A 23,839-nucleotide genomic window follows, 5' to 3' on the forward strand; every position below is an offset into this window, starting at 1 on the left:
CCTTTAAGGTGTGAGATCACAAATAGGTGATTAGTATCTTCTAAACTGAACATTCTAATGCTAATGCAAAAATCACTGCTGGTAACTGAAAGCAAAAAAGTTCTAGAACACTGAATCACTGAATTTTCTACTCTTTAAAGGGTTAAACAATGGAATGGGGTAGCTTGGTAGCTTGGGATTACTTGCCTGCAGGATGGTCTTGGGCAGGTTTCTCAGGTTCTCTGGGACACTGACGGTGTAGGGGGACAGCTCAAAAACGGGCGTGCAGTCGTTTACGTCCAGGAGCACGATGTTGACCGTGGCCCGGTCGATCCTGGGGCTGCTCCCGCGGTCGGCCGCCTGCACCACCAGAGAGTAGGCCGCCCGGACCTCCCGGTCCAGCTGCTTGGCCACCGAGATCACCCCGGTCACCGAGTCCATCCGGAAGTCTCCGTTGGCGTTGCTGGCCGCGATGGCGAAGCGGATCTGCCCGTTGGTGCCCTCGTCGGCGTCGCCGGCGAACACCTGCAGCACGTCGGCGCCCGTCAGCGTGCTCTCCTCGATCTCCACGTCGTAGATGTTCTGCGAGAAGCTGGGCGTGTTGTCATTGACGTCCAGCACCACCACGGTGACGTCCATGGCGGAGGACAGCGGCGGGCTGCCCTTGTCCGTGGCCACGACGGTCAGCGTGTAGTTGGACAGCTCCTCGCGGTCCAGCTCGCCCACCAGTCGCACGCTCCCGTCCACCGTGCCGATGCTGAACTTGCTCCCGAAGGGCCCGCGGAGGGAGTACTCCACGTAGCTGTTGGGCCCGCTGTCCGAGTCCTGCGCCTGGGCCGTGAACACCGCCGTGTCCGCCGGCGTGTTCTCCTGCACGTACGTCATCTTCTGAGACGTGAAGGCCGGCGCGCAGTCGTTCACGTCCAGCAGGATGATCGACACCTGTCGACGAAACGAAGGCCATCAGAACATCGCATGACAAGGACTGACCGTTCAGAGTGTCTGACTCGGGGTGGTCTCGTGGTAGCCCAGCACTAAGGACTAAGCCTCCTGTTGAATCAGCTGTCTTAGCGCTGGGCTAAAACAAAAACATGCACCCACACCAATCCTTTTTGGATAAGATTGCATGCCACTGGTCTGGACATCCTTGAGCAGGGTTTGGTTTCAGTCTAGTTTCAGCTCAATTTAGAAAGGCTCATCATATTTTATGAGGAGTTTTCAGTTAATTAACTGAATTTTAATACTAATAATTAATAGACCTGCCTGATTTGTAGTGGAATTGAACCTGAATGGCCCAGTGCAGGTTCTACAGTTACTATTTATGTATTGTATCATTGTATTGGAAGGTGCTCTAATCCAGAACATTTTCATCTTCATCTCATACAGAGCAGTCTCAAGGGTACAAAATGGCCTGGAGCACAATAAATACTGAGGATGAAAAATCTAATAAAATATAAGCACACTGTAGGAACTGTGAAATGGCATCAGGTGTGGCCAGCCCTGCTTCTGGAAAGCTAACGGTTTTCTGTTTTTTTTTTTATATATACATTAAAATCAGCAACTATTTCAGACCCAGGAAAACAGGTGAGGTGAGTTTTATCTATGTAATCAACTGCTTTAAAACCAGCAGACGCTGGGTCTCAACCCCCCCCCCGTCCCCCGTCCCCTACCCCCCAGAGACCTGAGCCTGGGCTGTGCTATCTACCTGTGCATTCTGTGCTATACACCTGCGCAGGCTGCGCCGTACCTGTGCCGTGCTGGTGAACCTGGAGGCCGGCGCAGGGGCCAGGTCGTGGACTCTGATCACCAGGTTGTAGAAGGACTGGCTCTCCCGATCCAGGGCCTGCCTGGTCCTCAGCACGCCCTGGCTATCGATGACGAACTGGGACAGGGAGTCTCCAGACGCGATGCTGTAGAGCACCTCTGCGTTCGGACCTGAAAGAGAGCGTAACAAAACCCAAAAGGAATCAGGGTTTCTGCTCCTCTGTGCAATAATGAGCTAAATGCCTGCAATATAGTGTAATATCTCCGATTCCTGTGGTTTTTCATTTATTTTACATTCTTTCAAAACATGTTTCCATTCAGAAACAAAGACAGTTAAGACTGCCAGGCATTAATATGAGGATGTTTGCACATGATTTGTTATGCATACATGGAATAACTTTCCCGGGCCTGCTATCAACATATATTTCCACGTATTGTCAAGGAAAAACAGCTTTCTGGGTGAAACGGCCATTCTGTCAGACAGAGCGATTGTTGTCTTTATTCTACTCGACAGATTATTGCCTCAACAGATATAAAGCAACAGAACAAGGCCTTTTCTGACTGCTGCTTCTGTTTAAGCATCAATAATTATTATTTTTAAAGGCGTAGAACTTGGCACGGTTGACTAAGCAAGAGTCGAAGACAAAGTTTTGTATATAACACATTAAAGACTGCTTTCAGTCTCTGAAAGGTTAAAAAAACAGACAGATCTGGAGTACAGCGTGTGCGATACGTCTTGTAAAGTAGACGTTATGAAAATGAAGGCCTTTAAATTCTCACATGAATGCAGTAACGGCGGCACCGGCCTTTGCTGTTTTAACGAGATTGATGGTGACATGGCCACAATAATCATTTCGAGGGATAACACTGATGCAAATGTAGCGTTTAGCCTCGGTATCGTGCAGCCCGACACAACCCAAACAAGAGCACCTATTATGACATCTTACCATCCAGACTAATCCCCGGCTCTCCAGTAGGGAATGTGAAATGAGCTTAAATTGAGCGGCTCTAATTCTGGGCAGTGGGGTAATCATGCGGAAAGAGCCGGCACCTTCCCACAACCTCCCCCCCCCCCCACGCACGCACCCTCCCACAACCCCCCCTCTCTGCCCCAGCACCACCCCCTCGCCCCCCACCCTTTAACTTCCTGTACATAGAGTCCTTATCAAAGGCCTGAGTATCGTTTTGGTGTTCGTTGCGCCCACTGAGCCCACTGCCATGTCTGCCACAGTCAAGGTTCAGGAAGCACCAACAATACTGTTTCTGTGGGGGGGGGGGGGGGGGGAGCCCCACCCTCAACTCTCAGATGGGTCAGTGGGGACATACGGAGGAGAGAGAGAGTACGGCAGAAGAGAAAGGGAAAGAGAGGGAGAACGAGAGAGAGAAAGAGGAAGAGACAGAGAGTGAGAGGGAGATGGAGAAGGAGTGAGAGAGAAAGAGGGAGAGACAGGGAGTGAGAGGGAAAGAGAGGGAGAAGGAGTGAGAGAGAAAGAGGGAGAGACAGGGAGTAAGAGGGAAAGAGAGGGAGAAAGAGTGAGAGAGGGAGAGACAGGGAGTGAGAGGGAAAGAGAGATTGAGGGAGTGAGAGGGAGAAGAGAGGCAGAAAGAGGGAGAGACAGGGAGTGAGAGGGAAAGAGGGAGATTCAGGGAGTGAGAGGGAGAAGAGAGGCAGAAAGAGGGAGAGACAGGGAGTGAGAGGGAAAGAGAGGGTGAAAGAGTGAGAGAGAAAGAGGCAGAGTCAGGGAGTGAGAGGGAGAAGAGAGGGAGCAGGAGGAAAAGAAACAGAGAGAAAAATAGAGGGAGTGAGAGGGAAGAGAGGGTGAAAGAGTAAGAGAGAAAGAGGGAGAGACAGGGAGTGAGAGGGAAAGAGAGGGTGAAAGAGTGAGAGAGAAAGAGGGAGAGACAGGGAGTGAGAGGGAAAGGAGGGACAGAACCAGAGAAAGATGGAAGGACAGAGAGCACAATTGAAGGGGCAGACACAGTTACTATTCGTGTGGGCAAGCCATTCGCGCTTGGCGAGACGGCATGCCATGCCCCACGGAGCGCTCCACCGACGTCTCAGCCCGTAGCGATTTAGCGCGCCGGTCGCCAAACCACGCGACCGCGTGACCCGTTTAACGTGCGATTCCAAACACCTGGTCCGAGTTACCTTTCGCCGTTATGTCCGTTATGGCCGCGAACCCGTTTCTGCGCTTCGAAAACATAACCGTCGCGCGAAGATGAAAGCGCGACTCGCGCGCCGCCCGTGCGCTCGATTTAAAAACGGAGCTCAAGCTGTCGGCCTGCGCGGCGGCGCTCGATCCATCAGCCTAACGCTGCTTTCATGCCGTTTTGCTGACTCTGCGTTTCGCACTTTGAGACGACTTGCGGTCGGCGGGTCGGACGGAGTGCGTCGGGGCGCGTCGCGTCGGAGTGAGAGAGCGGCCTGCGCTTTGAAACTGCCCTCAATTCCGCGCCAAGGAACCGTACTAAAAAGGCACTTCAGGAAGTCTGCTTAATTCAGAACAAAAGAACATACGTAAAAAAAAACCCGTTAAACGCAGACAGTGTGTGTAGCTTCGTCTTACTCTTCTGAGGCGAGCAGATGTTAATGTCGTTCAATCACCGGGCTTTGGGCAGCAGATGTTTTAGCGGGCTTTTCTACACGGAAGAGCCCCGGCCTGCGTTTAATAAAACTCGCACGCTTCTCTAAGTCCGACCCGTTCCGTGCCTTAAATCAATGCCCCCCCACCCGCCCCCCACACACCCCCCCACCCGACGGCACGTTGCAGTCCTCTCGGGCTGATAGCTTCATACGCAGGACGGCGGGCCTGAGGACGGAGAGGAGAGCATAAAGCTGTCTGCGTATCTTACGTTATAATTCATTTCGCCAACTGCGAGGAAAACAGCCCCGGACGCCCCCGCTGGTATGTTAAAGCCATCCGCAGGCCCTGTTTTCCCAAGCGCAGGACGACCGGGGCACAGTATTGCCTCGCTTCAGCTTGTTTTCCCCCATACCGCATACAGCATGGGCCTAACTCTGGAGCTCCAGCGGAGCGACGCTGTGCGCTCACGTCGCGTCGCGTTCGCGTAGCGTTCCCTGTCGGCCTGGCGTCAACGTCCCTCTCAACCTGCCTCACAGCTGTGTTTAAGCCAGGTAACTAACTACAGAACTGCAGGAAATACAGCTAGGTTCAACACAACGCTCAGCGGGCCTAGCAATGCAGGAGGTGACACTGTGATTAAGCGTCACATAACGAGAGCGACTGGTGCCGTCAAAATAAAATATCTTTCAGGAAAAAAAAAACCTGAATTGCGTGGCCCATTCGTGGCTGTGCCCCTGAACGACCACACAAACTGACAATGCCAGCAGCTGGCTCTGAACAAAACAAACAGACCAAATCCCTAGTTTATATCAACGGCGATTAGAACTAGAAATCAAGTCTTAAACTTCCCACAGCGCTATGGCAAGCAGGCAAGGGGTTAAATCCTCGCTATGCTTCTATGAAATTCAATGTTATTCCATGCATGTAATTTAATGAATTCTATGTAATCGTATATTGCAGGGTGACCAACCCTGGTTCTGGAGAGCTGCAGGGTTCTGCTGGTTTTTGTTTTTACCTTAAAATCAGCAACTAATTCAGACCCCAGAAACCAGGCTGAGTTAAGGGTGTAATTAATGGCTTTAATTGAAGTGCCGAAAAACAACAAAAACCAGCATCACCCTGCAGCTTTCCATGACCGGGGTTGGCCAGCTGTGGTCTGTGAAATGTTTGCCAACTTTATGTGAAACGCTGCAAAGCAAATTGACCATTGGCAAGATACAGATCTGATTCACCCATGTGTGTTTTATTTTCTCTCATCATTTTATGCTTCTTTTCATATATTCTTTTATGTTTTGATGAATGAAGCTTTCATGTTCTTATTTCTGCTTTTATCTTACGATGTAAAGCACTTTGAACTACAGTGAAAGGTATATGAAAGATGTTGAATGCCTGTAATGTAATGTAATGTAATGTTATACAATAAAAGTTATTATTATTATTATTATTATTATTATACTTGTGTAAGTGATCAACCCACTGCTATGGCTATTGGCTAATAGCTAAAGGATTACAGCTGATGGCTAATGGCGCAGGTTACCCTCGTCAGCATCCGTAGCAGCCACGGTGAGGATACTGGAGCCGGGGGGGACGTTCTCCATCACCGAGGCGCTGAACAGGGTGCTGTTGAAGATGGGCGGGTTGTCGTTGACGTCCAGGATGTTGAAGTAGACCCTGACAGCGCTGGACTGGCCGCTGCCATCCAGGGCCCTGGCGGTAAGGATGTAGAACTGCTGCGCCTCGAAGTCCAGCGGCCGCGTCACGTTGAACACGCCCGTCACGGGGTTGAGGAGGAAGGTCCCCTCCTCGTCGTCCTCCTCCAGCAAGTACGTCACCTCGCCGTTCACCCCAGCGTCCGCGTCACTGGCCAAGATGGCCGCCACGATGGCGCCTGTGGGTGCGGAAGGAGGAGCGAGCGGGTGAGCAGGAACTCTGGGAGCTCTGGTTTCCATGACGCACAACGCCACGGCAACATAACCACTGGAATTTTAGAAGTTTTTTTTTTTCTCTCTGTCCCAACTTTTAGATTTACAATACTTAATGCAGGAGAAAAAGCACAAGCAGTCTACAGAGAACATTAAAAAAAGGCAAACCACTGTCTATTATGGTTGTTATTGCGGGTGCTGGCCTAAAGATTTACTAACAAGGAGCTCACTTTGGCTGCAGAGACATGGGCAGCGATCGCTGCCTTTCTGGTCTGAGGGTTTGTTGTTTTTACTTTGAAGGGGGGCTTTTTGAATAACCACACAGTGGATATTTGATCCTCACAACAGTTTAGAAAGAGAGTTCTAATATAACCTTTGTCAAAAATCAGTTATTAAAATGGGAATGGGAATGATATTTGATGCAAGAGAGATGTAGAGCTTCAAGTCGCAATAGGTTGGGGTTATAGTGTTAGATGTAGCACAGACAGGCTTAGTAAACTATTAATAATGGAAACTTTTACTTTCTTTATTGCATTACATAAGAAGTTGAAAGGCTGCCATTTACATTTTTAACAAACACTCTTATCCAGAGCAATTTACACAACTTACATTTTACATAAAAGCCATTTGTATGGCTGGATATTTACTGAAACAATGGAGCATCTTGCTCAACGCTACAACAGCAGCACGCCACCCACAGGATTGAATCTGTAATCTCTAAGCCCAGTTCACTACCCGTCACACTACTCCGCACATACACTGTAAGGTGCCATTGCGACTCCTGCTCCTTCTGCGTCTTACCTGGGGCCATGTCCTCGGGGATGTCGAAGGAGTACACGTCGCGGGAGAACTTGGGGGTGTGGTCGTTGAGGTCGCTGACCGTGATGTTGACCCTCATGTCGGAGGACTGCTTGCCGTCGTCGGCGCGCACCAGCAGCGAGTATTTGGAGCGCCGTTCCCGATCCAGCCGCTTGGTGGCCATCAGGTCCCCGGACTCCGGGTCGATGCGGAAGCTGTCGTCCGCGCCGCTGATGATGGTGTAGGTCACCAGCGCGTTCGGACCCTGTGGGGAGAATCCCAAAACGGCGTTGGCTCATGGGTCCTATTCTAAGGGCAGAGCACTTTGATCGCTGCAACGCATTTGACTTCAATGTAAAACAGACAATTCCGAACTGATCTGGATTCTCCAGGCCTTGGAATATAAACAAAGAACCGAACGGCTGCAAGTGGCCGTGCTCCTTTCTCATCCTAGAACACATATTTATGATTGCTTAACTTCCAACAATCGTAAATCGTAAGGCCAGCACACCTGTATTGGGACTTACCAGTTCGGGCAAAAGGGGTTTTTGTTCCAGAACTAGAAAAAAAAGAAAAAAATGTTTGGGGCTTTGGTGTTCATACGCAGAGCTGGGGGGGGGGCAGGCAGATTTATCTGGCCAGAGGGGTGGGGTGGAGGGGGTGCGGCAGATACTTTGACTTTTTTGACTTTGCGGTCTCTGAACTTTGAGAACTCTATAAATTCAGTGAATCGATCCCCTGGTAAAAGTGTGTACGGTATGCTTCAGTGCGTGTGGGAATCGGGGGAAAGGAGAAAGAAACCGATACAGCACACAGGCTGCAGACAGACGGACGGACAGACTGGACTTTTATGTCTGCCCTAATAACGACACAGCAGCATCATGGGAAAAAAAAGTCCCAAAATGCACCGCATTCCAGATGTCGCACGTGGAGCATCTTACAAAGATAAAGACTCCAAACACGAAAACAAAGGGGCCTATTTCTGATCCTGTCCTGCCTGCATTCACCACCAGGTGTCAACACGTCAGCTGATCGTTAAACTCTCTTCTGAACTTTTCTGAACTTAGTAAGGAGGTTTTTAATTGTGCAGCTTGCTTTTGGAACATTTTATATGATCAGACAAAAGTCCACCTTCTAATCCATTTCAGTGGATTCAAAGGCATAATACCTGTTTTCACAAGACTGCTTGATAATTATTTGTTTTGCGGTTTTACTACGTCTAATATCTAACATTGTCTTGTGTGTACTGTATTCACGTCTGCTACTATAATGGTCAGGTTCCCTATTGATAAATAAATGCCAATCACACGACCTTTTAAAAATTTTGTTTCCTGGCTCCAAGGATACATATATGAAAATGAACGCACTACATCCACAAACATATTTGGATTCAGCAGCTTTTTACCCGGCTGCTGTAGCTTGTAGCTTGTTGTTCTTTGGGTGGAGTGGTGGTGGTGGTGGTGGTGGTGTGTCTGTGTGTGTGTGTGTGTGTGTGTGTGTGTGGGTAGGGGGAAGACTCGGTAACCTTTCCAGAAATTTCAGAGCTTCCCCAACTCCCCCCCCCCCCGCCAAAGAAAAAGGCTGCTGTGCTCTTTTATTTTTTTCTCAGGTGTCCTCTCCCAGAGCTGCTGTTATTCTTCCCAGGCCCAGCTGTCATCAGTCAGGCCCAGGGGGTTCTGGGAAACCCATCAGCCACCTGGACCACGAGCGCCGCCGCGACCGCCACTGCGCAGGCCTGTCGAGCCTGGGGAAGCGGTGCGCCCCTCCCCCCTCCCACCCCCCCAGACCCCCGGACACCCCTCCGTCTGCCAATTAATTCTTTGATGGGGTTCAAAGGAGACGGGGGGGGGGGGGGGGGGGGGATCGCCTCCAAAAATTGACCACTTCCCTGACCTTCGGTTAGACCTCGCGTTTTAACAGGCCTTCCGCCGCGCTCCGCTAAGAAAAAAAAAAAAGACCAATTAAAGACCAAAGCTCAGGAGCCGACTGGTGGCTGAGGAAACTCATTTAGCAGATTTGGGGAACCGCTGGTTAAGCAGGGAGCCGGAGGTGACAGGAAGTTGAGTCTGCAGAGCAGTCGGCGGCTGCACGCATGCCAAGATCCCTCTTTATCCGCTGAGCGGAGTAGCGTGCCAGCTAGCGCTCTGCCGACCCCGCTGCTCCACTAACGGCAGCTAATGACAGAAACACGAGTGCATCGCTGACGGGACTGGCGAGCTGTACCGGAGCGTGCTGCTGGTAGCCACTCAGACACCTAGCTTGTGAACCTACCCGCAGCTTTTTAGAACTACAACTACAGCTCAATCTTCTGATACTTCAAGGACCACTTTTGATATGGGATTTTTTTTTGTTGTTTTTTTTGTTTTGCTTTTTTACGAAAGAAAGGCTCTGACAGTTTTTCCCTCCAACCATAAACGGGACATTTGGTGGGGAGGCGGGCTGGGTGAAGCAAGGGCCACTCAACATTGGTGGGGGGGGGGGGGGGCAAAAAAAATCACGAGAACACATGTGTGTCTTTTGCATGAGGCAGTAGCTGTATATATTAAAAATATTTGCAAAGCATCGGGCAAAAACAAAATTCCCTGCTGGGATGTCTCAAAGAACTTGGCCACCCCTCCACGTGTCACTAATGATTTAACTCAACTGGGTCGCCTCGCTTTGACTCTCAGCATCGAGATGTGGGTCCTGGGCTGGCTGTTCTGACAGAGGCCTTTATGTGAAAATGACCTTAGTTTCAGTATGCTGTACAGTATGTATATTGCTAATGTCAGTGATCCAGACCGTGCCGTTGTGCCTCTGGTTTTAGGGGAAAGGTGAAACGAGGTTGTTCAAATCTGACCATCCTGGCCAATAGTGCTTCTTCCTCTCTAATCAGGGGAACACTGTGTGAGTGGGATCTCTGGCTAATAAGGGGTAGTAATTAATCAGTTTACACTCATTTACTTCACCAATTAAATAGAAAAGAAAACCAAGAGTAATACTGGCCAGGAGCAGTAGGAGCAGAAAAGGATTTTCTGGTACCCCTCTAAGTAGCAGTCTGAAAATCAAGAGTTACCGCCACTTTTTATCCTTGTCCTGCGCTTGTGATGTCTGGGAATTTCCCGCCATATATTAACTTTATAGATTCGGAAGAGGAAAAAAAGAAGCAAGTTCACAAGGAGAATCAAAACAGAAAAATGGAGAATAAAAATTCCCAGAATCCACCACTTCTTAGCTGAGGACAGACATTCTGCTTAAAGATCCCTGTGAGATGGCGGAAGTGGCCAACTCAAGTATTTTCAGGATATGTTCCCAGCCTTCAGTGCAATAATAAAAGGAAAAGAAACGTTGAAGAAGGGCATTAAGCAATGCTGGCACCTTCTCACATAATCATTTCAGCAAATGGTGAGGTAATGGCTAGGCAACAGCACCCGGCTCCTTTTTTAAAGCGACTGTAAAGTATTTGAGGCTGTATTTTCACACGGCTCCTCTGCTAGGCCCTCTCTCCCAAAACCCCCCCAGCTCCGCCCCTCGGGCGAGAGGCTCCCCATCGCCGTGACGATGCCGAGGTCTGGTGATTTGTCGCCCCCGCCGTAGGCTTAATGTTTGTGCCCTACCCCGGCCACGGAAGACTAATCCCTCGTGTAACGGTGAGCGGCGTTGAAGAAGTGATTTCAGCTCCAGGAGAGACGAAAGGGGGGGGGGGGGGGTCCGGAGTGACCCCCTCGACCCTATTCCCACACTTCCCATCATGTAATGGTAATGAGACCACCCCCCAAAATTACAGTAGGTGGCAGCACGGAACAACATCACTCATTTACATTTGGTTGATGAGAAGACACTCTTGCACAGAGTGACTTACATAGCTTTCACAGCCGAGCATTCCACCAAAGAAATCCAGTTAAGCATCTCACTCAGGACTATAAGGGCAGTGTGCCCACCAGGGAATCAAACCTGAGTTACAAGCCCAGTTTCCTAACCATTACACTACACTGCCACACTACTGCAGCCCAGTCCAAGAACCGGCATAGGTGGTGGTGGCGGTGGGGTGGTGGTTAAAAATAGGGGCTGATGGATATTTTACCAATTAAGTTTTATTTGTGTAGCGCTTTTCACAGACTCATAACTATGCTTTACAGAGAAAAAACGGAAAGAAAGATTGAGCAAAAACCAGTTGAGATATAAAAAAAACTCCCCAGTGGGAAGAAAAAACGCTCAAACGGTGGCAAGAAAAAACTCCCCAACGGGTAGAAATCTCAAGAGTAATGCAGCTATAGAGGGGGAGCCCAAGCAACCAATCTGGTCCATACAAATGTTTACATGCATAGAGCTTACATTACATCTCCTGTAATGTTTAACAACCGAGCCGCATTAGCGTGGTAGTGCAATGTCGTGGGTAAGAGGATGGGCTTGTAACTCAAGAGTTTTCAGGTTTGATTTTGAAAGGGTATGCAGAATTATTCCCATGTGCACAGGCACACGCGCACACACACATTTCACAGGCCTGCTGTTTCATGAGCGCTTTCTCTCTCGAGTTGTACAGAGATGGAGAGTCTGACGCAATCGCCATTGGACGATCGGTGGAAGCAGGCGCCAGCACCGGATTGGACAGGGAGGCGCCAGTGAACGGGCAGGCGGCAGTTACCTCGTCGGCGTCGGTAGCGGTCAGCTGCATGATCTTGAAGCCGTCCCCGATGTTCTCCTCGATGGTCACGTCCAGCATGTCCGTGGGAAACACAGGTGGGTTGTCATTTATGTCCTGAAGCTTAATCTCCACCTGGGGTAACAGAAGGAAAAAAAATAATTATTTATTTATTTTATTTAAATATAGCTCTGATACTGGCCAGGTTTTTTAAAGCAGTTTCAGACCACCATCCTTGTATATCTATATAAAAAGCCCAGTGTCCCCTGTGGGGGAAATGAGTCTTTGGTCTTAACCTCAAGAACCATGTATTCTACTATGCTCAAACCTCTTGTTCAAGGGACATTTAATAAAAATAAAATAATATTTAGTAAAATATTTTCACTACAACATGTTTTTGCCACCCAAGACACTTGTATAAAACATTATTCTTCTGGATCTCAGGAGGACATATCTATATTGGAGAGGCTGATTGAACTGTAAACAGAGAAGTCTCCAAGTTGCACTAGATTAGTGTAATATTAATAGCCATTAGCAATAGATATAGGCCTGCATTGATACGTCACTCAACCTGTAACCGCAATCTGAAAGCAAGACATTAAGCCGTAAAATCGTCTGCTGTGCGTATAATGGATTTCCAACAGACCCAGGAATGCAGCACTGAACATCTGACCATGCTGTTCATATTCTACATTCCTGACATGTTCGCTAATGTAACCATGCGTTTGAAACCCTACAAACAAACGTGGCTAGTTTTGAATCACAAGCAAACCCTCATTTGCAATTATTTGCTTAGGAGCGCTGATGAAGGAGTTGGCGGTCTGTAAAATGGTGCGTGTGACAATCTTCATTAGTTTTCACAGTAAGTGTGGTAATCCCCTTACACCGCTGTCTTTCTCACTTTCTCATGTTGTCTTAAACATTAACTACTGCCTTCTCTCTACTTCCTGACTTCATTCAGAGCATATAGATATGAGGAGTTGATTGGACAGGATGTACTTATTTGGTCTATTAGGTTGCGACATATTAATTTGAGAGTACAGGGGACTGAAGTGGCTGTCCTGCTTACACTGGGATGCACTGAATCCGCGAAAGACAACCCAGGAAGAGTGAGAGAAATTGAAAAGAAAAATGAGAAAGTGAGAAAGAATGTGAGAGTGTGTCATTAAGTGTATTTGAGAGAGAATGAGACGGTGTGTGTTAGCGAGAGGACAAACAAATGTACAAATGTGCGTGCGTGAGAGAGAGAGACAGACAGACAGAACGAAAGAGAGAAAGAGACAAAGATAGACAGAGTGAGTGAGAGCAAGAGAGTTAAGAGTGAGAAAGCGAGAGAGAAAGAGTGAGACAGAATGAGAGAAAGAGATAGAGAGAGAGAGAGAAAGAGCTTTTCACTTCACTAATGAGAAGAGAGGCAGACCCCACAGCTCGGTAGGTTAGCATAATGACTGACAGTCTGTCCCTGGCTCTTTTAGCATGTTTATTAATTCTATAGGGCAGTGCCTGGGTGGGCCGAGATCCAGCCAGCAAGGACATCTTCTCTCATTATCCCTGCTTACTGATGTAATCCCATAATGTTCCCTTCACACTTTGACTTTACACACGAGAAATGCACCGCAGAGGCATCTGCCTCCATCTTATTTAAGAAAAGAAAGTGATTACAAGACAAAAACGCTATGTGGCGGTCTCATTCCCGCCAAAAAGAAGAAAAAAATAAAGGAACCAACGTGTTTCCACGACGGATAAGATCGGGGGAGAAAGATCGGCTCTACTTTCGCCTTTTTTTTCAGCCTCCAGTTCAAACAGGATGCGGTGATCTTTGTTTCGCGTCGTTACGGAACAGATCCGTCTTCTGCAGCCCTGACAGGCCGTGGGTAATGCGCGTCGGGAAAAAAAAAAAAAAAGTCGAGAATTAGCGAGTCGGTAAACAATGAATATTTATCTAACACTCGCCTCCCCTTGAAGTGTAAATAGTGCTAATTAGGGAAGGGAAGCCGAGATATGAGGAATAATTTCACCCTGCGTTTATTTATTTATTTATTTTGGGTTTGTACTACCCATGATCCCCTGAGACAGAGCGAGGCTCCTATCAAAGGGCGCAGTGAAAAAGTCATCGGAGAAAGGGGAGGAGGGGAGGAAGATGAGGCGGGCTGCCTCTACCTTATACCTGTCAGTCAGGGGGGCTCGTTCCCAGGGCTGGTGCAGGTGAAACACCTTGGTTTACACTCAAACGATTACCTTTCGCCTCCTACCGTTACACAGGTCCAGCTGCAAACTGGAGCCGGCCTCCATTATTCATACCTTCATGAATCATTAACAAACTGCCAATACCGCAATCTTGTCAATTACCATGCCTTTAAAAAGATCAAACGCATACATTACACCCCTGCTGGAAAACGACATATCAACCCGCAACTTTCAAAAAATAATGGTGATGTCTATTATTATTATTTACTATAATAATAATAATTATTATTATTATTATTATTATGATTATTGAGAGTCCCATATACGTATTTATCATAATCATGAGAAAAATCGTTGTTTTATAATATGGGAGGAAACTGCATGAAGGTTTCAGTCAGGACACAATACAAGGTTACTTGCGCAAGCCTAAAATCAGATATTTCTCTCAAAACAGCTAGCAGCTGTAGGGCTAATGGCTCTGAAGCTTAGCCGTGTAAAATTACCCTTCTCCTTTGTCCCACAGCAAAGACGTTTTGGACTTTTTAATGTGCGCACTATTTCAGCTTCTGAGATACTTCTCAGCCCTAGTTTAGTCTGGAGAGCAGTTCTTTAATGCAGGACGTAAACACTCTTTCAAGTATATTATCGTTTTATCCTTGTGAGCACAAGACTGAGAATTCAAACCTGTCTAGAACATTTGTTTAATTTCTTTGCTTGTTTGTTTGTTTGTTCGTTTCTTTTTTGACTGAATTATATTTATTTATTTTGGCCAAGATTCAGTCTCAGTTTGTGCTCTGCACATAACTTGGTGCAACAGAATTGAGCAAAAGCCATCCTTTTTTTTCCCAGTTTTTACTCAAGACAGTCATCCAAACAAGTTAGTGATTGACACTTCAGCATAGCTCCATCTGTCACTTGGGTTCATGTAAAGTTCCTCTCCCCTCCCCAGTGAACGTAGGACACTTGACAGAACTGTGCTGTGGAAGCTCACGACTCTCTGACGACGGGCATTTTGTGCTCACAGTTCTGTTGGTACCATAATTGTAACAGCCTGAGCAATGTGCGGTTCTAAGCCCATAAAGAACTTCAGACTTCCTGCTGCAGAACTCTGTCTGAACTCCACTGACCAATCACCGCAGAGCCTTTCCTTCTCTAATAGAATCGACATGGAGAAAGGTCTGCCTTCGGGTGAAGGCTTCATTTTTTAACAGGAAGTTTAAATAACACATACACACTGAGAACCAGAGTGGTTCAACAGATCATACCTGTATCAGCATGACCTAAAAAAGACTTGTTCCTTTTGCTGTTAAATTCCCCCTCACTCTCTCAGCACTACAAGGTGTAGAGTGCACAGGACAAACACTATGTGTAGCGTTTCATTTGAGAATAATGCATTCGTTTAAAAATAAAAAGGTCCTGTTTGCATGTCTCTCTCTCTCTCTCTCTCTCTCTCGCTTTCGCTTTCTCTCTCACCCTCTCGCTCTTTCTCTCTCGCCCCAAGACAAAAACAAGCATGGATAATCGCAGTACAAAAAAATGCACACCACTGTTCCACATAGCGGAGAAAGCAGCCAAACCCAAGATTACTCTGGTCTTCAAAAATATGGGGGAAAGACATCCAGAAACAGAGATGCAGTTTGCAGAGCAGAAACCGAGTCTCCAGCCCTGACTGCACCGCTCCTGCCTACAGACAGATGGACAGACAGAAGGGTGGATGGACACTAGCGCTACTGCTTACAGTGCCAGAAAAACAGCATCAGACACAGCTTAAAGCGCAATAATGAGTTGCCTTGTGCTTTGAAAAATGGTTTGCGCAGAGTTGAGTGCCGACGTCACGGCGGGAATCAGAGCATGCCCAGTGAGTTCCTTCTGCTCTCTCGGCTCCTCGAAACGCACCGCGGAGCTCTGCCCCGACCCAACACACCCTCCACCGGCTTCCAAACCGCTTTACACAGGTCCACAATGAGTCTAATCTTTCATTACGCCCCGCAGTCTGCTGTACGTAGAGACGCTGCTTTAGACGTGTCCAGGACGCTCGCTAAAAGAACAGCACTCCAGAGTCTTTGGCCAAAGAGACGGCAAAAAGAAAATCTTGCATTTTCACATAAAATGAGAAGGCATGTCATTATGTCCAAACAGCTTAACCTCGCGTGGGTGGTGGTGGAGTTCGGCTACCTCGTTAGCAGCAGATCGGGTTCAACCTCACATTTATTTCTAAATAAAATATATACATATATATATATATAACGAGTGAACCTAACAAAACAGTGCAGGGATTCCTGTGCAGTATGGAGCAGATGTTGAGTTAGTACATAAGGAAACTCGATCACATGGGCAATTTCCCATGAATATAGCGCTGCATTACACTGTATAGCCAAAAACAAAATCTACACAATACTGGAGGCACTGTGGGCCTCCAGGACTGGAGTTAAACCTGCAGACACTGTGGCCCTCCAGGACTGGAGTTTAACCTGCAGACACTGTGGCCCTCCAGGACTGGACTTTGAGTCACTCTGAAAGTAATGCCACAGCCTTAGAACTGTAACAAATACAATCTGGTTTAATTAAAAAGGCAAGTTTATCACAATAAAAAGATGACCACATGAAGATGTTGCCATTTACTGATATTTAAAGCATGGCAAGTCATCCACTTTCCTTCTTCCATGTGGACAAACAGCCGATCAATTAAAAAGTAACCTGATTCTGAATTAATCTGGATTTGGTATGGCATTTTATGCATGGATAATAAAATTTCTTTTAAATTGCCCTTGGAACACAAGCAGAGAGTCAGATGATGTCATCAAAATGAGACATTATGTCCTTTCGCAAATAGGCCTAATTCTGAGATTACACAAGAAAAACAACAATCCTCTCTTCTCTTTGCATCACTGAACATGCCAAAAAAAAGCAAGCACACATGCACACACATACTCACACGTGCAAATACACACACCCATGCATACGCACACACAGACACACACACAACACACACATAAACACACCCATGCATACACACACATACACACACCCAAGCATACACACATGCCCATACACACACACACCCATGAATACACACACATACACACATCCACGCATACAGACACCCATGCATACGCACAGGCATGCACGTACACACACACGCACATACTCTTGTACACACATACTCATATGAGTTGGAACACACACTCACACACACTCACACACACACAAACACACACTCACACACACAAACACAGCAGGCTTCATGACACCGAGCATGCTGGCTAGAGAATGGCAGTCATTCTCACTGATATACGGTAACCACGTTTGAAACAGATTTCATTTCCTCTGACTCCAGGGCCCGTGCAGACAAAGACCATCTTTATTTCACATCTTCAGTCTTCCCCCGCTCCGCCTCACTCGTTTAAGTGTTTGGATAGGACGTCAAAACCGCTCGGCTCGCCCGAAGATTTACGGCCATGTTGGCTTAAGCACCCACGAGCTTCATGGGTCAAAACTCTAATCTCTCTCCACACTCCTGAAGTAGCTCCATTTTTACCCAACAAAATAAAAAAAACACAAGAAAAGGGATAAACGCAAGTCATAAATGCTAGGTTTCCCATATATGAATGACCCAGTCTTCTTGCGTAATGAAAAGTAGTTTTCCATTTTGCACATGATCGCAAAAGGCTTTAAATCATCAATAAAACTTTCGAGATATAAATGACCCCTTCTTTTCATTTTCCCACACCTACACAATGAAGAATGGGATTAAAGTATGAAAATGAAATGACTGAATAAAAACTGTTGTGAGGGCTCGATCTCTGACCCTGTGGGACGTCTCGGGGGAACAGACGCGTGTGGGGAAAGGCGACAGGAAGTTGTCCGACACACAGAGTGACACTGGTAAGTGTGTGCCTCGGGCTGGGGCTGGGCAGTGGGGGACGCAGCTGGAGGGCTGCCCAGTCCCAAATCCCAGAGCCACAACATATATATAGTATCTGGACACCCCTTGGTCTGGAGCTGTTTTTCATGTTTTTGGCTTTCATGATTTGGGCTAGGCCCCTTAGACAAATCTTAATGCTACTGTAAACAATCACATTGGGGAAGGTTCTTTCCTGTTTCAGCATGACAGTGCCCCCAGAAGACTGGCCTGCACAGAGCTCTGACCTGAACCCCATCCAAAACTTATGGGATCAATTGGAAGGCCTAATCGCCCAATCAGTGCCTGACCTAACTAATGTTCTTCTGGTCGAATGGAAGAAAATCACAGCAGCAATGCTCCAACATCTAGTATAAAACTTTCCCAGAAGAGTGGAGGTTGTTATAGCAGCAAATAGTGGACCAATCCATATTAATGCCCATAATTTTGGATGAGATGTTGGATGTCAGGTGTCCACATACTTTCGGCCATATAGTGTATATATATATATATATATATATATATATATATATATATATATATATATATATATACACACACACACATATATATATATATATATACATACATACATACATACATACATATATATATTATATATATACATATATATACATATATATATACATACATACATATATATATATATATATATATATTTATATATATAGTGTATATATATATATATATATATATATATGTGTATGTAAACAGAGCAAAAGATCGAGGATTACCCACATTCCCTCCAGAATGCCCCCCCACCCCACCCCCCAAAAAAAAGCTCTTTCTGTGAGCCTGCAGACCGTGAGGAAGCACCCTCTTCTTATGTAACCAACAAGGCAGAGAGCGGAGTCAACACCAAACAAGTGGTTTTAATAAAAGCCCTGGTCACCCCCTCTCAAAGGAGCACTTCATTCTCTGTTAAAAGACAGTTTGTCTTGCGTAGCCTCTTCAGTCTCCCGCACCCACCACCTCCCCCCCCCACACTCCACCAGAGTGACCCACTGCCACAACACCCCCCTGCCCCATCTTCCCCCTAATGCCCCCCTCGCCTCATCCCCTGCCAAGAGCCGGTTTCTCGCACTGAGCACCAACCAGTGACTTCCCATCTATCTAGGTCAGAGTATAGTCACTCGAATACTCTCGCTCGCCATCATTTAAATATGCCGAAAGTAACACTCAAAAGAAAGCAGGTCCTCTAGTATTTTGTTAAGGCACATTTAAGCAATGATAAATAGGCAAAGGGAAAAAATGTTGGTGTTCCTGCTCTGCGCATGTCTAGGTCTTTCTACACTGTGCGTGCCTGATGCACATGCTAAGATACGCATCGTTCCTGTAGCCTGGAGACGATGTCCTGCAGCCTTTGCTTTTGCCTGGCACTACACCCTGAAATATAACAAGGGAATTACAAATGTGTGGAAATCAAACAAACAAACCTAACTTATTTTTTCCACCAAGTCCCAACACCCATGAGATTCTGAAGATAAAATTATGGAATTATGCTTTGAAGGTAACTTTTTAAAAAATGATTAAACGGCTTACCGTTGTTAGCGCATTTTCATTTCCACACGGACGCAGACACACGCATCAGAGCCATGTGGCGGCCGGGGTCCTGGACCTCGCGTGAGTCCAGCTGCCCTTATCTGTGCCCGTTTATCCGTCATTACCAAAGATTACTGCCTTCAGAGCACGCCGAGCATGCAAAAAACCAATAGGGCCCATGCTAATCGCTCATAAAACAGAAAACAAAGGTGGTTCGAGTGTTTTTTTTTTTTTTTTCTTCTTCTTGTAATTTCCTTGTAAAATCATATAGTTGGATGCTAAATAGCCTATACTTATGAAAAAGTATATTGACTTTTTTAATTTATTTTTTTTCATTTTATAGAGTTTAAAATTTAAAACTCAATTCTACCTTAAATTTGTTCTCTGGTGTGACATGAAAATTTATGAAAAAATGAAAAATCTATAAAAGCCATGTCCATATAAATGCTGACTTCCCACTTTATCTCAATAAGCATTGTTCTAAAACTTTATAGGGTAAAATAGGGTTTACAAGCATTCTGAAGAAGTGTTGATGATTGGGAAAGTTTAAGTAAATTGTAAGTTATAATTATAATAATTAAAATTTTAAAACAGTATTAAAAAACTTTATTTGTACAATAAGATCATACAGTTTTGAAATATTTAAGTATTTGTTTTTATGATTTTACCAAAGGAAAATTGAATGCTTTAATGGTTTATAATCATCACACTAAATTACACAAACAATACAGAAGAGGGACTTGACGCTGAAACATAAATTAAATTTAATCAAAACATTTTTTTGTACCATCAACATGGGCGAACAAAAAACATTTACAAACATTAACAACCGCGTTGAAAAACAAGACACGGTACCTGGGCAAATAACGAAGGGAAAAAATAATTCCATAAAAAACGAAAAGCGATGAGAAGTAAACTGCATTCAGTACGTTGACACTGCATCATACACGTCTCTCTGTTCTGCATCTCTCCGTTAGGCTGGGCGTACGCTAGCCTACATGATAGCACAGCTGATTTGGGCGTCCCGGACAAGACCGGATGGGAAACGGAGTGCCGCAGGCCTCGTTAGTAGCGTCATCGCTCGCGTAGCGTGACGGGGTCAGCGCGATCCCGTTAATTGCTCTCTCGTTCTCCTGATCCATTCTGGGAAGTGCCGACCATTTTCATACGTTTGATATTTTCGTTTTCGTTCTTGTAGTGTGAGAGGTACAACGAGGTGATGTGTCGTACTGGCCAGTGAGACTGCTGCTCGTCTGACTGCAATCATACATTACGATAAGGCAATGTAGGTCTACTGTACACGGCTGATATAGCTATTACATTTTCTGCTGCTATATTCATTAACTTCTGGAGTTTAATTTATAAAAATAGATATCATTGAAATAATGCCAATGGTCATAGATGTCAATTAGAGTTATTTATATTATGGAAAAAAAAGTGCATATTTCCCAAACCTTGTTCAGGACAAGTCAGTTGATATTTACAAGTGTGAAATTGACAAAAAAGTGTAATTATTCATAGTATATTTTAACATTATGTCCACATGCATCTTGAATAGTTTTACCATTTCCCCTATTTTAATCACAATAACTCAATTTTTATGGTCTGTATTGCTTCCAGACGAAAAAATTGAACGTCACAACTACCCAACCACATAAAAACACTCAAACCGCATAAAACGTATATCGAACTGTAACCCGAAATTAACCCTCTAAAAACTTAAAACTCTTGGTACCAAATGAAAACATTTTTTTCAAAACTCGCAATGGAAGAATACCTTGTGGTATCACGTGATAGAGATTCGCATTGGGCATTTATAAGATTTGCAACCGTAAACTTAATCACAAAGATTTAGGAGTGGGGGATGAGACGCCGTACCCCAGCCCCCCTTGGGCTGCCCCTCATCCCCTTTCAACTCCGGCTCCAGGGACGCAGGCGAAAATCTCCTAAATCTGAGGGATGCAAACCATGTCTCTTTCAAGCCATGATGTGGGCTTCCAGGACTTTAGGAAGGGCAGAGCTCGCCTTTAAAGCAGTACCTGCTTAATGGCTGCTGTCAAACTGTGATTGACGACAACTTTCAGAAACAGAAAGAACGCGAAGAGAGAAAAAAAAGACGAGAAAACACTGGCGACAGGCGTGCCCGAAGACGACCGCGCTCTCCCCAGACAGAAGATTATCTCCCGTTAGATTCGGGATTAAGCGCAGTTGTCAGTGTCCGCTGGATGATTTAGGCATTGAGACAGGCCTTTGAGAAACAGCAAAGGCTCCAGTTCAAAGACGGCAGGCATTCAATGCGCCGGCCAACAGCGATCGCTCCTGACGAGCTGGTATTAATAAGAGGTGGAAAAAGCTTCTAAACTAGCGATGCAGACAATAATACAGACAGAGAAAACACAAAAGAACAAAAAAGAACTTGGTATTTATCTGCTAAAAGGGCACATGACCACACACATCTTGGAGCAGAGGAGTCTAATTCAAAGGACCCAAAACTATTCAAAAGAGGAACAAAACCTTAGATTTTTACACCAGACCTGGGTCAAATGCATAGTTGAAATAATTAAACTCTTCAGACAGGAGTTATATTCTTTAGACTGGCGCATATTCTTGAGAAGAAACATTTTATTTTAGCAAAAAAAAAAAAAGAAAAAAGCAGGGTCTCGTGGAATAGCAATTATGTTAATACCGACGAAAACAGATGTTCTTTTTAAAATGTCCAGAAATCTGCCGGAGTTTTACAGATATCTAACAGGCTATAATATTTCAAATACATATCCGACCCAGATAAATATGCACAGAAAGGAACTGGTCAATTAAGGATCTCCTTTTCTCTTCAAATGATAATTATATAGAAAGGGCACCCTATCAAACAAACTTTATTATTACCAGAATTATGCATCATGAACACCACATGGGTGTGGATGAGGACTTAAAAGATAAAAGAGAGAAAGATATTAAACAAATGTACATGCAAGGTTTTTTTTCTGACACCAATGAAATGCCAAACGTGGCACTCCCGGATCTTTCCGGAGGGCACGCGACATGCCTGACATGCATGTGCTGTAGCCTGAGATGCTGAGGCTACACAGGCCGGCAGGGCAAGGCTGGGCGATGACATCATCAGAGGCGCGGGAGGCATACGAAGAATGTGTCGCTGTGTTCTCCAACGCCCTGTGTTGTCACCTGCCAGCCACATTAATCCCCCTGATCAGATTTAGGCCCTGAGGCAGCTTTGCCTGGGTCTCCTTCTTATTTAAACAGAGAGAGAGAGATAGAACAAGAGTGACAGAGAGAAAAAATAAAAGTTATTTTAATCCCTGAAAAATAGTTTTAGAGAGCATGTGTGATCGAGAGATAGAGAAAGAAAATGATAACTCTCTTAACAACAACAGTATTTTAAAGAGAATGAGTTAGAAAAAGAAGTATACTGAGTGAGAAAGAGAGAGAGTTAGATGAGTTTTTGGGACATTGGCCTATATCATGGTGCAACAGACCCAGGGCTCTCAATGGCTGGAGGTTCAATGGAAAGGGGGCGGGGACACCATTAGGGCTTCAACAAGCCTATCGCTGGACAGGAGGGTGGAAACGGCACCCCATGGACTGTGTTTGTGCACAAACTCCCAAAACCCTAATCGGGGCTGCGCTGAGGTGTCAGTCTACCAACGCTCGACACCTCATCAGCATGGACTGGGTGGGGGGGGCGGGGCTTCCAGATACCCAACCGCTGTTTAACAGAGCAAAAGAGCTTGCATGGAGACCTCAGGCCAGAACACAAACCACAATCACACCTTTGTGCGTTTCATCATTAGCTACTGCTTAAAACCAGGCTGTCAAACACCACTGTGTCTGCACGCTTTTGTGATTCCCTTTCACTCAGCCGTCCATTTAGGCCTCAGAAACAACATGTGTGGACGCTTTAGCCGACCACTGACTTAAATTTATCAAGTGAATGCCAAAACACAGGACCAGGCTCTCCTGTCTTAAGCACTCACACCATTTCTGTATTTTTTTTTGTATTTTTAATTCGTGATAACGTTTCTCCAAAGGCGCATTGTGTACGCCCTGTGAAAATGTTGCCGGGTGGGTGGAGCTACGTTAGCATTCTCTTCTCAAACCGTACACTTTCGCAAGCGATTGTCATGCAAAGTCCGACGCCCGGTTACTGCTGCGAACGTGTCTCACTAGTCCTACAAAAAGAAAGTAGGGAAGAAAAAAAAAAACTGTCAAATTAGAGTGGAGGTAAAGAAGGAGCCCGTAAACAGAGAATTAATTGTGTTCTCAGTAGCAAGGCTTTGGGCAATTACCGGACTCTTTCACTGTGACAGTTTTACAATCAGACAGGGGTTCAGACAGCAAAAGAAAGAGGAAAAAGGGGGTGGCAGACTCATTTTGGGGACGTTGGACTCCTGGGACCGGACCGAAACAGATTTACACTGTCAAGAGTTAAATGCCGTTTCCATCACCAGATTCCAGTCCCCGACAACTTCGCCCAAAAAAAGAAAGAAGCGAGGTTTTGTTT

At 45.9% G+C, this 23,839-nt stretch overlaps 1 protein-coding gene across 1 annotated transcript in view; it reads right to left on the bottom strand.

Moving 5' to 3' along the window:
- Positions 1-23,839, bottom strand: part of LOC118231953 (protocadherin Fat 4) — a 109,898-nt gene that overhangs the window by 40,134 nt on the left and 45,925 nt on the right. The window contains exons 2-6 of the mRNA XM_035426376.1: positions 11,673-11,804; positions 7,052-7,313; positions 5,866-6,216; positions 1,727-1,914; positions 187-921 (exon numbers count right to left, since the gene is read on the bottom strand). Coding sequence (XP_035282267.1) covers positions 187-921; positions 1,727-1,914; positions 5,866-6,216; positions 7,052-7,313; positions 11,673-11,804 — 1,668 coding nt within the window. The remainder of the gene's footprint in view (positions 1-186; positions 922-1,726; positions 1,915-5,865; positions 6,217-7,051; positions 7,314-11,672; positions 11,805-23,839) is intronic.

Source organism: Anguilla anguilla, chromosome 7, assembly GCF_013347855.1.
Source record: "Anguilla anguilla isolate fAngAng1 chromosome 7, fAngAng1.pri, whole genome shotgun sequence".
Taxonomy (NCBI): domain Eukaryota; kingdom Metazoa; phylum Chordata; class Actinopteri; order Anguilliformes; family Anguillidae; genus Anguilla; species Anguilla anguilla.